We start from the raw sequence: 15285 nt of genomic DNA, 5'->3' as shown, positions 1-15285 counted from the left end.
AAAAAAAAAAAAAAAAAAAAAAATTAAGTCTAGGTAGCAGTAAACAGAAAGTAGCAAAGATAGATGATAGGCATGGCGGTGCATACCTGCTTTCCAAGCATGTGGAGGGTAGAAACAAGAGAACTGAGGGTTCAAGATCTTCATCTACCATCAGCCTTTCCCAACTTGTGGGTCTTAACCCCTTTGGGAGGTCAAGTAACCCTTTTACAGGGGTCATTTACCAGATATTTACATTACAACTCATAACAGTAGCAAAATTAGTTATAAAGTAGCAACAAAAATAATTTTATGGTTGCAGTCACCACACCATGAGTAACTATATTGAAAAGTAGCAGCATTAGGAAGGTTGAGAACCACTGATCTACATGGTAAGTCAGAGACCGACTAAACTATGTGTCATGTGAGATACAGGCTGAGAAGATAGCTTAGTCTGTAAAGAACTTGCTGCACAAGACAGGAGACCAGAATTTGAGCTCTAAACTCATGTAAAAAGTTGAGCACTACAAGCTGTGTGCTTGTAATCTCAATGTGGTGGAGGTAGAGACATGCCAATGACTTGGGCTCACTAGCCATTCAGTCTAATTATGACCAGCAGGTCACTGAGAAAAATCCTGTCTCAAGAAAGTAGGTGGAAAGCTCTAAGATCAAAGCATCCAACACTGACCTGTGGCCAATAGAAGCCTATACACACAGAAAAAGACAGGGGAGGGGGGTAGGCGGGGAGAGTGAGAGAGAATAAAGAAAAAGAATCTCACCGATTTTTATAAAACTGTAGATAGAGGAAGGCTTGGTAAGGTTAAAAAGGCATTCTCTCTCCTTTTTTAAAGACTTATTTATTATTTTATGCATATGACTACACTATAGCTGTCTTCAGACACACCAGAAGAGGGCATCAGATCCCATTACAGATGGTTGTTAGCCACCATGTGGTTGCTGGGAATCAAACTCAGGACCTCTAGAAGAGTAGTAGTCTGTGCTCTTAACCACTGAGCCAAGTCTCCAACCCAAAAGGCATTCTCTTGAAGAGGAGCACCCGTATCTAGTTTCAGGAGGAGCTGCGTTTCTGGCCTCATAGGTACTTATATTCATATGCACATATCCATGTACTGGCACATATTCATGTACATAACTTAAAAACAAAGCTCCAGAGGACATACAATTTTTATACTTTCTGTTGAAACACCCAGAACACAGTATTATATCAAACTCTTTAAGTTATATCCAGCAGAACTTGGAAAAATTTATGTAAGAAAGAGGAATTGAAAGAAAAGACAGCATTTTAGGAAGCTCTTTAAAAACTTGATCTTGGCATTGTAGAGGTAGATAGACATTATCTTTATGGGTTCAAGACCATCTAGTTTACATAAATAAGTTCCAGATCAACCAGGGTTACATAAAGAGAACCCGTCTCAAATGAAAGAAAGAATAAAGGAAAGAATGAAAGGAGAGGAGAGGAGAGGAGAGGAGAGGAGAGGAGTATATTAGTAGGCCTGGACTTTATGCTCACATGATAGAACAAAAGTAGAACCCAGAGGCAAACCCCAAATGGTCCTACTCCAGGTACCGGTTGCTGTAGCACAGAAATAACAGAGACAATAAAAAGGAGACAACCGGGCTGGTGAGATGGCTCAGTGGGTAAGAGCACCCGACTGCTCTTCCAAAGGTCCAGAGTTCAAATCCCAGCAACCACATGGTGGCTAACAACCATCTGTAACAAGATCTGACTCCCTCTTCTGGAGTGTCTGAAGACAGCTACAGTGTACTTACATATAATAAATAAATAAATCTTAAAAAAAAAAAAAAAAAAAGGAGACAACCTAGAAAGATTCCTTTAAAACAGTGATTTTCAATCTTCCTAATGCTGTGACTGTTTAATACAATTACTTATGTTGTGGTGAACCCAACCATAAAAATGTATTGTCACTTCATAACTGCAATTTTGCTACTGTTATGCATTTATGTAAATATCTGTGTTTTCCAATGTTTTCAGCCTACAGGTTAAGAACCTTAGAAGAAGCAAATTAGGAAGGACCCAGGAATCAGGTTATAACTTGCACAAAAAATAATAAGTGACGGATGATCAACAAATTATCTTTCAAAAAAGTAAATCAAGTCAAAATCTTTGGAAAAGGTAATGCATTTTCTTGTTGTTGCTGTATCTGTATGCTTCAGATGTTGTGAAAAAGCTAACCCAACAACACTCTGAATTTCCTTTTCCCTTACCTGCCTACCATTCAAAAAAAAATGAAATAAGTTGCATATCTGCTTTTCCACATCCCTAGAAAGTCAGTAATAGGTCTAAGTCTCACCCCCACCAAACAAACAAACAAACAAACAAACAAACAAACTAGTTGATGACTAACAACAAGCTAAGCATATGTATCATCTATGAAATATTTGTGACAAAAACAGTCAACCTTAACTTATTAATGAACAACACAAAAGTAGAGAATATGAGACATTCAAAAGACAATCGCCACACATTTAAAAAAAAAAAAGGGTCAACGTTGTGAAAGCGCCAGGGAAGGACACGAAGAGGGAGGGAAGTCTTTCCAGATTATGAATTTTGGCAGAATCTAGGATTGGGGGTACAGATGGGTGCTGTCAATAACAGTTACAAAAGGACTTCTACAAGCAACTGGAAGGCTCTGAATCAGGCTTGTGTATTAGAAGGTACTGTGGAGTTAGTGTTAATGTTCTTAACGTGGTGTGCTGTGGCTATGAAAAATCTTCCTTATTCTTAGAAGACAAACATAAAATTTGAATAAATGAGCTAGCTAAATGTTAACAACTAGTGAAAATGAAAAAATTTAATATAGTATTTCATACCAACTTCTCTGTGACTTGAAATTTTTTCATATTAAAATACTAAAGAGTGGTCTGGAGAGATGGCTCTGTGGTTAAGAGCACTGATTGCTCTTCCCGAGGTCATGAGTTCAAGTCCCACTAACCATTTATAATGGGATCTGATGCCCTCTTCTGGTTGTCTGAAGACAGCAACAGTGTACTCACATACATGAAATAAATAAATAAATCTTTTTTTTTAAATGTATAAAAAAAACTAAAGAAAAAAAAAGAACAAAGGGGCATGAGCTATATAAACTCATTAAATATTATATTAATGAGTATTATAATAGTGGGGAAACTGTCTCCCTGTGCCTCCATTTCCTCATTTGGATGAAATCAGCAATAAGCATGTTTATGTATCATGGGTAATGATAAGACTAAATCAAGCATATATTATAAAGCAGTCAGTATATCTAGCATATGATACAGTATATCTGTGTTTAATAATAAAATTATGGCACAATGTGACTTTTTTTTCCCTCAGCTACTCCTTGTTCTATATAACCCAGAAAAAGCTAAAAAAGACAGAGGAAGAAAACATAAGCCTTAAAGACTAAAAATACTAAGCATGTATCAATGTGAACTACATATAGTATATACATATAGTATATAGAACTCAATGCAGCTTAGGAGAACAAAGAATAAAGGTGATAATTAAAAATATTTAACTTGGTAAATATTTTGCAGTGGAGGAGAAACCATGAAAAAACATTACAGGAGAACACAACCTGAATAATATAGAGTGGGATAAAGCATTAAAAGAGGAAAGCTTGAAAAGCAGTTGAAAAATCAAGGTCCTATGTACACAAGGGAAAAGCTCTCTATACAAAACACTTTAAAGGGGATATGCATGGGGAGGAGAGATGGGAAAATTAAATGCACACACATGTTATTTGTTCTTGTAAATTAACAGCATTTCATGTAACTAGATCATGGTATTAGCATTAATAACTATTACAGCAGGTAACTCACTCCTTAGGAGGGATTGATTCTCTGTTTAGAGTGATAGAAAGGCATATTCAATTCTAGCAATAAATTACTTCTTTTTCTTTTTTGGGGGGAGGGGGGCAGGGAGGGTCTTGGGGAGGGCTGAGACGGGGTTTCTGTCCTGGAACTCCCTCTATGGGTGAGTTTGAACTCATAAAGATCCAACTGCCTGTGCCTCCTAAGTGCTGTTGATTAAAGGGTTCAAGCCTCTACTCTTAAAGTCCACATGATTCATGAAGGGGTTCTCTTACTCTCAAAGCAGGAATAGTGGGCACATGCAACAAAAGCTGTGTATCTTACTACTAAAGCCACTATAAAACAAGTCTAGACAAAGACAATGGGTCTTTAAACAAGTTACTGAGAAAAAAGAAAACAAGGGGAAAAGGGGAAGTGGGGCATATAATTCCAGAATTTAAAGGGCTGAGGCAGGAAGTTCAAGGCTACCTGGACTACAAAGAGACCCTGGTCCAAACAAACAAACAAAAAATTCAAACCAAAACACAGACCAGCTCCTGAAATTACCAGCTCTATAGTTCACTAGAGTCCAAAAACTACAGGAACTATCTACTATGCAGATAAGTTTTCTTAAGACCAGAGCAAGGCCAAGAAATGGAAGTATTCTTTACACTTATTTTTGTTTGACTTAAAATTCAGCTGTTCTTGCAACTAGAGCTACTCTCTACAACTTCCCAGTCAGAGGGACTAATTCTCTTCCTCTAAGAATAACTGTGGATGCTGGAGAGCTAACTAGTGGTTAAGGGCACTTGTTGCTCTTACAGATGCCTTGGGTTCAGGTGTCAGCATCCACATAGTGGCTCACAACCACCCACAGCTCCAGTTTCAGGGGGATTTGACATTTTTTTGACCTCTGAAGTAACCGGGAATGCTTGTGGTGGCATAAACAGATATGCAGACAAAACACTCATACACCTAAAATTAGTAAACAATCTAAATTTTTTTCAACAGAGTTTACTGTATTTTGAGTTAGGTTTATGACTTTTTACTCAAAAAGTCCTGAATAATCTCAAAATCCATGAGAATATCAGGCTGGTGACTAGAACTATTTAACGATGTTAGGGAAACAATTTAACTGTTATTCAAAGGGAAAGAGGATTATAAATTCTGGGCAGGCTCAACAGGTAAGAGCACTGATTGTTCTTCTGAAGGTTCTGAGTTAAAATCCTAGCAAGCACCTGTAATGAGATCTAACACCCTCTTCTGGTGCATCTGAAGACAGCAACAGTGTACTGATTTATAAAAATAAATCTTTGGGTTGAAGAGAGCAGGGACCGAGCAGGTTTGACCGGAGTGAGCAGAGGTCCTAAATTCAATTCCTAACAACTACATAAAGGCTTACAACCATCTGTACAGCTACAGTGTACTCATATACTTAAAATAAATAAATAAGGGGCTGGAGAGATAGCTCAGCGGTTAAGAGCACTGACTGCTCTTCTGAAGATCCTGAGTTCAAATCTCAGCAACCACCTGGTGGCTCACAACCATCCGTAATGAGATCTGACACCCTCTTCTGGTGTATCTAAAGACAGCTACAGTGTACTTAGATATAATAAATCTTTTTTTAAAAAGCTTCATTCTAAAAACAGGTCCTAAGACAGAGAAAGTCTTTATAATGGAAATTAAATACTAGCATATGGTCTGAGTTAGTTTTTAATTATGCAACCTTTGAGAAATGGCCCAAGATAATAGAAAAGAATGCTATCTGTTCTCAACCATTCTAGAAATGGCAAATGAGACAAAAAAAAAAAAAATCAATTTTAAAAAGTCTATAATTACCTACTAGAGATTAATAAGTTAGGAAGGAGTCAGTGAAAGATCACATGAAACTCTCCTTTTGGAAAACTAAATATAGTTTTCTAAGATTATTATTTTAAATAAGCAATAGCTTTAAAGTATCTAACATATTATCACGCTTGTAAAGAAGGGAAGAAACTATTCTTACTGTTGCCGTAGCTGCCGACAGCTCTCAATGTGGGTGGAGGTATTTTGATGTTGAATCCAGTCCTGTTGTAAAAAAGAAGGCTGAATTAAAACAATCTTCAAGCAGACAAATCAATTAGGCTTTTTTAAATAACAAAGAATATTTGAGAAATTTACAAATCTAATCAGAAATAGCACTTAGATATAACAGAATTTATACAAACAAAAATTAAAGTCCTCCAAACAAATACATTTAACCCCATACGATATTAATTCCATTTAAAAAAATATTTAGCATAAATATTTCTTGAATCAAGAATCAAAACATTCATTTTGAAATGCACATATATTTAGACTTGAAGAAAAGCATAAATTAAAAAAAAATAACACCTCAAATATAAAAACACTTAAAAAAAAAAAAAAAAAAAAAAACAACGAATTTTTTTTCAAGTAGTCCAGTGGCTTCCTTCTCTAAGGTCAGGCAAATGACACTAACCACCAAACACATGAGCTAAAAGGCTAGTGGCACTCCAAACAAAATACTCATTATATTGGGGGAAATGATTAGTAAAATAGTAAAACCTACCACTTATCAAATCTATTTTCAAGATTTAAAGGAAAATAACACCATTTCAAAGGCATGCTACCCCTTACATATATACAGCTTTATAATTAACAAAAAAAAATGCTTTCTTATACACTGTTTAAAAATAAGTGTCTTAAAATTACAATGTGTAACAATAATTAGCTCCTAGAAGATGTATTTGATTAAAAGAGAGGGCAGACAATACAGTTTTTACTATAATAATCTCCAAGGTGAAACAATCTGTTAATTAGTTCAAACCATCCAGTTTATTACTCAGTATTTGATTGTTTCCTCCAGTAGCTGGGAAGGAAAATAAAAAGACAAAAACCGACCCTCACTAAACAGCTCTGTGTTTTAAAACCTTCTGAGAAAAACTTCTTATTTCCACTTCAAAAATACTTTACTTCTTATCATCCCTAAAAACAAAGCCTCCACAATTAAACTACAGTTGACTTTAATTCTAAATTCTACCTTGGCAAGAACTACCTGAAAGTCAAGTTACTTTCAACAGTGTATATAAGTTTTAGCAAACTAAAGGATTTCATTAAACTTCCTAGATTAATTGTACACTGTGAAAACAAAATGTCTGCTACCCTCATCATTGCTACAAACAGAAAGCTAAAAGAAACCAGCAATCAAGAGTCCACAGCAGTGCCCAACCCATGTCTTTGATATAAATGAGGTATCGTTTTTTTTTTTTACCAAATAGACACACTGGCAGGCAGGAAATTAGGCATGATTTATTTGTACCATAAAATCTTTTATTTGAATAGTTGCCAACATTTTTAAATCCAGATTACACCCCCAAATCTGATTTTGAGCTTCGCTTGAAACACATACAAAGAAATGATAACAAATATGCTTCTTTATGATACCTGTGTAAGCTGAAGGTGGTCACTGCCCTGCTTTCTCTAATTCAATTCACACATGCACACTGACTTTCAACAGGCATCCTTCTTGATAACCCAAAGCTTAGTAAATATAACTATGTAACCCCAATTTCTAGGCTTCATGATGACAGTATCCAGATACCTGCTCAAAAGCAGCACTGCTTCTATAGGAAAAAGAATGACCTGAGAAACAAGGATGGTCCAAGAACTTGGGCTGGCTCCAAATCAAACTATGACAACACTGACTTCTACCAAAGCTTGTTTTTTACCCTCCTCTGACTAGCTTAAAAAAAAAAAAAGTTGTTTCCGATGTTGCCAGAGTTCAATCCCAATCTGGACCCACATGATGAAAGGAGACAGCCAGACTCTCACAATATTGTGACCTCCACAGACTCACTATGGACACATGTGGCCACACTGACATACATACAAAATATATAAATAAGTATATAAATAGGGGGATTTTCTTGAATCAAGTTATTTCAATCAGAAGGTTACAAGAAATCAAGGCAAACTCCTTTAAAACCTGAACTTCAGTTTGTGAGAAAATGCATTCTACATGCTATTATTGCATTTTCAAATTATATATCAGAAGCAAAGATTGTAGGATTTACTTGGTAGGAAAAAGCCTGAAATTAGAAATTCACAATTACTGGCTATATATTTCTAATGTCACAAATACATACATACACAAGGCAATAAAATATATCATGGAAACAAGAAGCAACTTGTACATCTAAATCCACATTCACATGCTAGCATTGTCCATCAATCCATGAGGAATTCTTTAGTTAGATGAGCCCCAATCTGTTATGCTGATTATAAAGACCAGGAGCAAAGCATGTGCATATATGTACAATGTATGTTAACTCACAGTATACAAGACAAGCTATGGCAAACTTATGGTAGTAAGAGACAACCTTGGAGGTCAGTCCTCACCTTCCACCTTGAGAAAGAGTCCATGTGGTTTTGTCATTGCATACACCAGGCTAGCTAGCCTGCAAGCTTCTGAAGAGTTTTCTGGTCTCTATCTACCCATCTCCCAATATGAGTACTAGGATTGCTGCAAATATTCAGACTGTTGAGTTTTGACATGGACCCTGAAGATCTGAGCTCAGGTCCTCACACTTGTGTGGGAAGTGCTTTTATTCATTGAGCCATCTCCACAATCTAAAAGAGGTGTTTTTTAATGACTAAATGATCTTTCTCTGCTCTCAAAATTTTATTCTATCTTGTTAATGCAGGATTCTCCACCTTAGACTTGATATCTAGGGAAACTTCCAGTTAACTAGCCTACCCCATCTCCCTTCTTCCTATTCATCTACACTGAAATCTCCCTGAAACATTTTCAATGTGTCACTTCACATACCAAAGAATTTAATTAGTTCTCCAATATCTTCCATGTGAAATCTAAATTGATAACAGCTTTTCAAGGTCTTTCTAGTAAGTTCTTCACTGTGTCCTACCATAAGCCTTCTCCTTCTAAGAACCTTTGCCTCTCTGAATGCTGCTGTTCCCATCTGGAATGCCACTTCCTCTTTAAATAGGCATATTTAACCCTTCTCATCATTTAAAACTGTCCTCAAACTATTCTATAAATACCTCCCTACCAGGTCATTCTGTTCCAAACAAACTTAGTACAGCTGATAACTATCACCCTCTCAGTCTTATCTAACTAGGCTATAAGAGTCTTATAACGTCTTATAAAATATAAGAGTATACTTAGTTTTTCTTTTTCATCACAAATTGCTAGCTAATCTATAGGTACTGTAATGCAGACTGACCACTACAAATCTAAAATCAATGTAGAAATAATAAATCTTTCCCCTGTGGCATGCACAAATGGCTAAATATCACCGAACTATTTGTTTCTAACTTTCAGGTATGCGGGTATTTTTTTTCCCTTGATGAGACTGTATAAACTGTTTTACAAAACAATTAAATTTTATAGTTCTTTACTTCTGTCTGCACCAGCATCTACTGAACAATCACGCACAAATCTAAATCAGTAAATATACTAAAAATAGTGTATTTTCTACAATACAAAAAAAAAAAATGCAAGTTCTTTAAGATGTATTTTCTTCAACTCATTAAGACTGATTAACAGTTCAAAATAAATGGGAGAGTTAGTGGTATGCCCAATTACAATAGCGAAGAGCATCCAATACTCTGTCCAGAGCTACCTACAGATTACAAACTCTATGAATAAATTATTCTGAGATTTTTTTCTGAGTAACAAATGACATCTATTCTCTTTGATGGAATAAGGCAACTACTACTGTACTAAAATCCAGCATAATTTTCTATGGATAGATTGCTGCTTTCTGATTGAACCCAGGGCTTGGTATGTGTTAAACATGTGCTCTACCCCTGAATACACTCCCAGCCCAGAATGATGTTTTCTTTTGCTAAAGTTAACCTGAAGACAAAAGCAACCAATTCAGGTTTTAGATCACTGACTGAAAACTGATAAATGAATACAAAGACAATAAAGTGGCAGTATTTGCAGAGAAAAAAAAATAACAAAAGAACTAAAAACCTACACATAAGTAAACCTACCTCTTCAAGCTACCCAGCCAATTCCAGGCTAAAGCTTGAAATTAAAGCTTCTTAAGGTACGTTCCCTCCTCCCTACCATTCTTACCTAAAAACTACATTAGTAAACAAAAGAATCAGTGGTTCCTATACACGTATGTTAAAAAGGGGGAATGTGGTAGTTCCTGCTCAAATTTACCAATAGTTATTATCAAACAGCATACACTACATAATACCATTCCTCGGCATCTGTGCAAATTTCTCCTTCTGTCTACGCGAACCACAAAGATACCTTAAACATATATTTTGGATGTTTCTCTCTGAATTTCCAGCATTTTACTCTATTTTCTGAGCTCATGGCTGGTTCCATAATCATAATCATCTTTATATCCTGAATCATTCTATTATGAAATTATTTTAAAAGCGCCTTCTCAAGAAACACTAAAAAAAATTACTGGTCCATACAAAAATCAGAAAACACTTAAAGCAACATTAAGATCTTTAGCACAGGTATGCACGGGGCTAGAAGATATATTGTCCTTAAAAGTATGTTACAAATGAGTTTTATATTTTTATCCTAATAAATCTTAAACATACTTTCCCATGTAGCAGTGTTATGAGTACACAATTCATTAGAAAAATTAGATGCTATATAAATGGAATAACTTAAGTTCAAAATAAAGGCAAACTATACAGTATGCCAAGTAACAGGATGTAGAAACCCAAACGCTCATCTCAGTACTTAAGGTTACTTACGATTACAAGTAGGTGCTGTGGTTGCACTTTGCTAACGCTTTGTTAACAGCAGCACACATAACAGAATTTAGAGAAAACCTGGGCACTGAGCATCATTGTACAGCAATCTTTTAAAAAACACTCACCTTCAAATGACTACATTCTACGTTACACAGAGAACACAAATGTGGAAATATTCTTGGAGATGCTGCATAATAATCATTCATCATAGAAGGGGTTGGCAGTCTCTTCATTTTCTGGGCACCAGCTTCTGTAAACTTTGGTAGCCATGAAGCTTTCACAATCCCAAAGGGAGACCGAATAGGCAAGTCAGCCTCTGATTGGTAATTCTTACTTCCTCTAGGTCCACCAAGTGCATCAGCTGAACTGATCACAGACTTCTCTTGTTGGCGTAAAACTGAATTTAATTCAAATGTAAAGGATGGCTGGTTCATAGATGGAGGATTCAGAGACTGGCTCGTTGTCTGGCTAACTGTTTGGCTAATAGACTGGCTGATGGATTTTACAGGTTCAAGGACTGACTGTCCTGAAATGTGTAAGCCTGACATCTTGGTTCCACTCTCAACTGGGAAAAAAGACTGACTGGAGGACTCACCAGGGAAGTCCATCGGACGAAACACATCTTCACCAGGAAACACAGAATTACATATCACATTTGGAGTTGAAACAGTTGCAGAAATGCTCTGCTGAGGCTGAAATTCATTCTTTACTTCATCAGTTGGAATTTCAGGATCATAAATACGTACTTCAAGTGGATCTTCTGTATAACCATATTTGCTTGCATGCCCATAATCAATCACATTACTTGAAACTGTTTCATTACTAAGTGTTTCCTTATTTCTGCTGTGAGAAGGTAAATTAGGTAATCGGCGGCTCATTTTTCGCATTCTTATATCCCTCAATATTAATGGCATATTTTCAGGAGTTAGCTGTTCATCAGGATAGCGGCTAAGTTCTTCTAGATCTTCATTTGATAATCCAAAACTTGCTAAAATACTTGAAGCACTCTCTTTTGTGTAGCGGCTCTGTACTTTAGGACTTTGCTCTGTAACCTGGGTTACAGAGCTCTGTTTCACTTCTTCCGGTGGAGTTATATGAGACTCATCATCCCACCGGCTACCATGAGGCTTCCCCTTCTTCTGTTGTGCTTCAGGAAAATCCAATTTTTCTTTGGTTAATCTTGGATCAGTTCGGTGTTGAGTTACCTGAACATTCATTCTTTGTGGTCCCATGTTCTGATAAGATCCGTGGCCAGGAAATCTGTGTGGAATTCCACGGGCTCTCCCTGCTGGGTAAAATCTTGGAAGACCCATAGAGCCAGGCCTCACAAATGGTCCTGGAGGCCTCATCCCAGGAGGATTAGGTGCTCGTGGCCTTTGAAGTGGAAAGGTCCCTCGAGGATTAAACCTGGGTCTCGACATGGCTACTTTCAAGAATGCCTGATTTAAAAAAGTATAAGGTGGTGTTGAACCATGGGAGGCAACGGCATTCAGCTGCTGAAGCGCCAACTGAGTCTTAATCTGAGCAAAGTGCAAAGGAGATGGGCCCAACAGAAGTGGGTTTGCAATGCCCAGGCTCAAGGAATTCACAAGTGGTGCGAAATTTTCCAAGAATAACACAAAGCTGAAAGTTAAAACACAAATATTAGATCATTTTAACTCAAACTGCTTCATGCAGTGGGTTCTACAGCCAGAGTAAAACATTTTGAAATCAAGCCATGATACCATTTTGCATTGCATATACTTTTAGAGTAAGGGCTTACAAAGATTTAAAATTTCCTCTAAAACTTTCTCTTCTTTTCTGAATCCAGAACACAAACCCCAAACCTCAAGCCAGAGTTCATGAACATTGCCGAGCTGTACTGGGTGCTGTCCTAGGTGCTGAGATGTAATTCACAAGTCCTTTTACATAATCTTGAAAAAGACTGAGGATTTATTTTGTGCTTTTATACTGAAAAAAAAGACGAAGGCATTAAGATTCTTAGAAATAAACACACACTCACTATGTGTGTGATCAGACATGAAAGAACTGTAACTTTAAAGTTTTATTTAGACCCATTTTTGAAAGACACATTCTTCCTTGGAATCAGCCTTCACATCTACTAGATTCCACATGGCAATTAAGCTATACTTATATTTCTGTTATTGAACAGTTGTTTCTGGTAAAGAAAAAAATGTGTCACCAGGAATCTAATTACAAAGTCTTTAACAAGGAGGTGGTGGACCATGGGACTCCTTATAATACACAATATAACATGGTAACAAAACCAGTTAGGGTTTTTGTTGTTGTTCTTTCAATTGTTGAGAATACAGACAAAATACATAGGTAACAATGATTAACTTTAGAGAAAATGTCCATGTTGTAGTTGCTGTCCTAAGCATTTTACATGAATTTAGTCGTTTAGTTCTCACAAGTCCCAGAAATATGCATAGTTTTACACTAAGAGATTAAGTAACACATAGGAATGCAATGCTGGGATTTGCATTGAAATCAAAACCAGACTTAATTACAATTGATGCTCACAACCATTTAACAGATGCAAACAACACTATCCTGCAAGTCTCAGACATTAGATTTCCTAAACATGGTTACCAACCAACTCCACACATTGCTACACTGCCAAGTCTAATCACCTTCAAAGAGAACCAGGACGTCAGCTCTTGTTCAGGACCAAGGACAGCAGCCATAGAGTCCCTCTTCGTGTATTTTAAAATATATCCATGTGTTTAATTACATACATGTAAGTCTGACTGCATGAGGAAGCTAGAGGTATCAGATCCCCCTGAACTAGTTACAGGTGTTTGTGAGTCGTCCCATATGAGTGTTGGGAAAACCTGAATTCAGCTCCAGCTAGTTTCATTAGGTTCTGGGGATACAAGTCCTGGTGCTTTAGTTATGCTTGTAAATGAAAGTAATTTTGGGTAAAACTATTTATTTGGCTAACATTCTCCCTCATCACATCCAACCATTTTGCATACTGCCAATATATTTTTTCCCAAAGCTGAGACCTAATAATCACTCTACCACTGAGCCACACCTCGCCATACACTCCATTTCTTTAATTTTTGTAAAAGGACATTTTCACTACATTATTCCTGTTCAAACACCTAAGAGAATAATATCACCCTTCTATTTCTTGGCTCTTTATGTGTAATGTCCAACCAATCTAGCCAATCTGTATCTACTTTTGTAATTTACCAGGCATTTACTCCAGCTAGGCCTTTCTCTTCCCATTAAAGCAAACAACTTGCCATGGGTACTAACTTTTTTGATTTTATACCTATTCTGTTTGGTTAACTTCCATCAAATTTTCCTTGACCACTGAAGCTGAGTGCCAACATCCTTTCATCCTTTCTTAATTATTGCTTGAGCCCTGTTTGATATCTGTAGCCTATGTTTTGTGCTAATAACATGCATGCTCTTTTCCAAGAATCAAGTGAAGCTACTTGCTCACTATAAGATTTTTCCCCCAAATATATAAAAACCTATTCAGAAGAACCTCAAATATTTGTTCACGTATTTGAAAGACTACAAAGCATCATTATTACTGTACAGAAATTAATTTTTAAATCTCTGTATGCATTAATCTATGCATGTGTGTAGATGAGTGTTTTACCTACTGAAATATCTCCCTAGCCCTCAGATTTCAAGCTAGAAGAAAATAATAAGAAATTGTGCCAGGCTATGAATTTACCAACAGCAGATACAAATTCACTATTTTATTTATTTATTTATTTATTTATTTATTTATTTATTTATTTATGGGGTTTTGGGTATTTTTTGTTTTTGTTTTTTTGTTTTTGTTTGTTTTTTGCTTTTTGTTTTTCAAGACAGGGTTTCTCTGTATAGCCCTGGCTGTCCTGGAACTCACTTTGTAGACCAGGCTGGCATTGAATTCAGAAATCCACCTGTCTCTGCCTCCCAAGTGCTGGGCATGCACTACCACCGCCCGGCAAATTCACTATTTTAAAAATACTATCTGTAACAAATTCCAGAAACTAGCTTACCTCTGTCACAGTGGACTCATTTCTAAGAACAACTTTGTTTTTATCTGCTCCTTAAAAAATAAGCTAAAAAGTACTATACTTAAGTTCTTTAAAGGCAAAAACCTATATATTTTCTAGAGTACCTAGCATTCTGGCCTTACAGTGATATGAATAATATATTTACAGAATACAGACAGCAGCTATTTTACCAACTGTCTTCGAGACCTCTCATTAAAAATTAAGGTATGCCCCTAACAAAGAAAATACACCTTCTGGGGCTCAAGAAATGGCTCAGCATTTAAGAGCATTGGCTGCTCTTCTAGAGGACCCAAGTTTAATTCTCAGAATTTGAATACATATCAGCTCATAACTGTCTACAACTTAAGTCCAGGGGATCTGATACCCTCTTCTGCTCTGCACAGATGCTGTATCCATATGCACATATACAGGAAAAACACCCTGACACAAAATAAAACTAAATCTTAAAATAAATAAAAGAAACAAAACCTAAATTTAAGAATGATACTGATAAACCTGAAAGCAATGTAACAAAAACAGGAACCAAAAGACAACATATATTGGCATTAACATCAAGAATATAGCCAAGGGCTGGTGAGATGGCTCAGTGGGTAAGAGCACCCGGCTGCTCTTCCAAAGGTCCAGAGTTCAAATCCCAGCAACCACATGGTGGCTCACAACCATCCGTAACGAGATCTGGCGCCCTCTTCTGGAGTGTCTGAAGACAGCTACAGNGTACTTA

The 15285-nt window shown here is 36.6% G+C and overlaps 1 protein-coding gene across 1 annotated transcript in view; it reads right to left on the bottom strand.

The window, feature by feature from the left end:
- The window catches only part of Znf638 (zinc finger protein 638), a 121414-nt gene that overhangs the window by 46894 nt on the left and 59235 nt on the right, over positions 1–15285 (bottom strand). The window contains 2 exon segments of the mRNA XM_029479015.1: positions 5764–5856; positions 10665–12162. Coding sequence (XP_029334875.1) covers positions 5764–5856; positions 10665–12162 — 1591 coding nt within the window.

Source organism: Mus caroli, chromosome 6 (genome assembly GCF_900094665.2).
Source record: "Mus caroli chromosome 6, CAROLI_EIJ_v1.1, whole genome shotgun sequence".
Taxonomy (NCBI): Eukaryota; Metazoa; Chordata; class Mammalia; order Rodentia; family Muridae; genus Mus; species Mus caroli.
The sequence above is the reverse complement of the archived record's forward strand: the minus strand, read 5'-3'. Positions and strand labels throughout refer to the sequence as shown.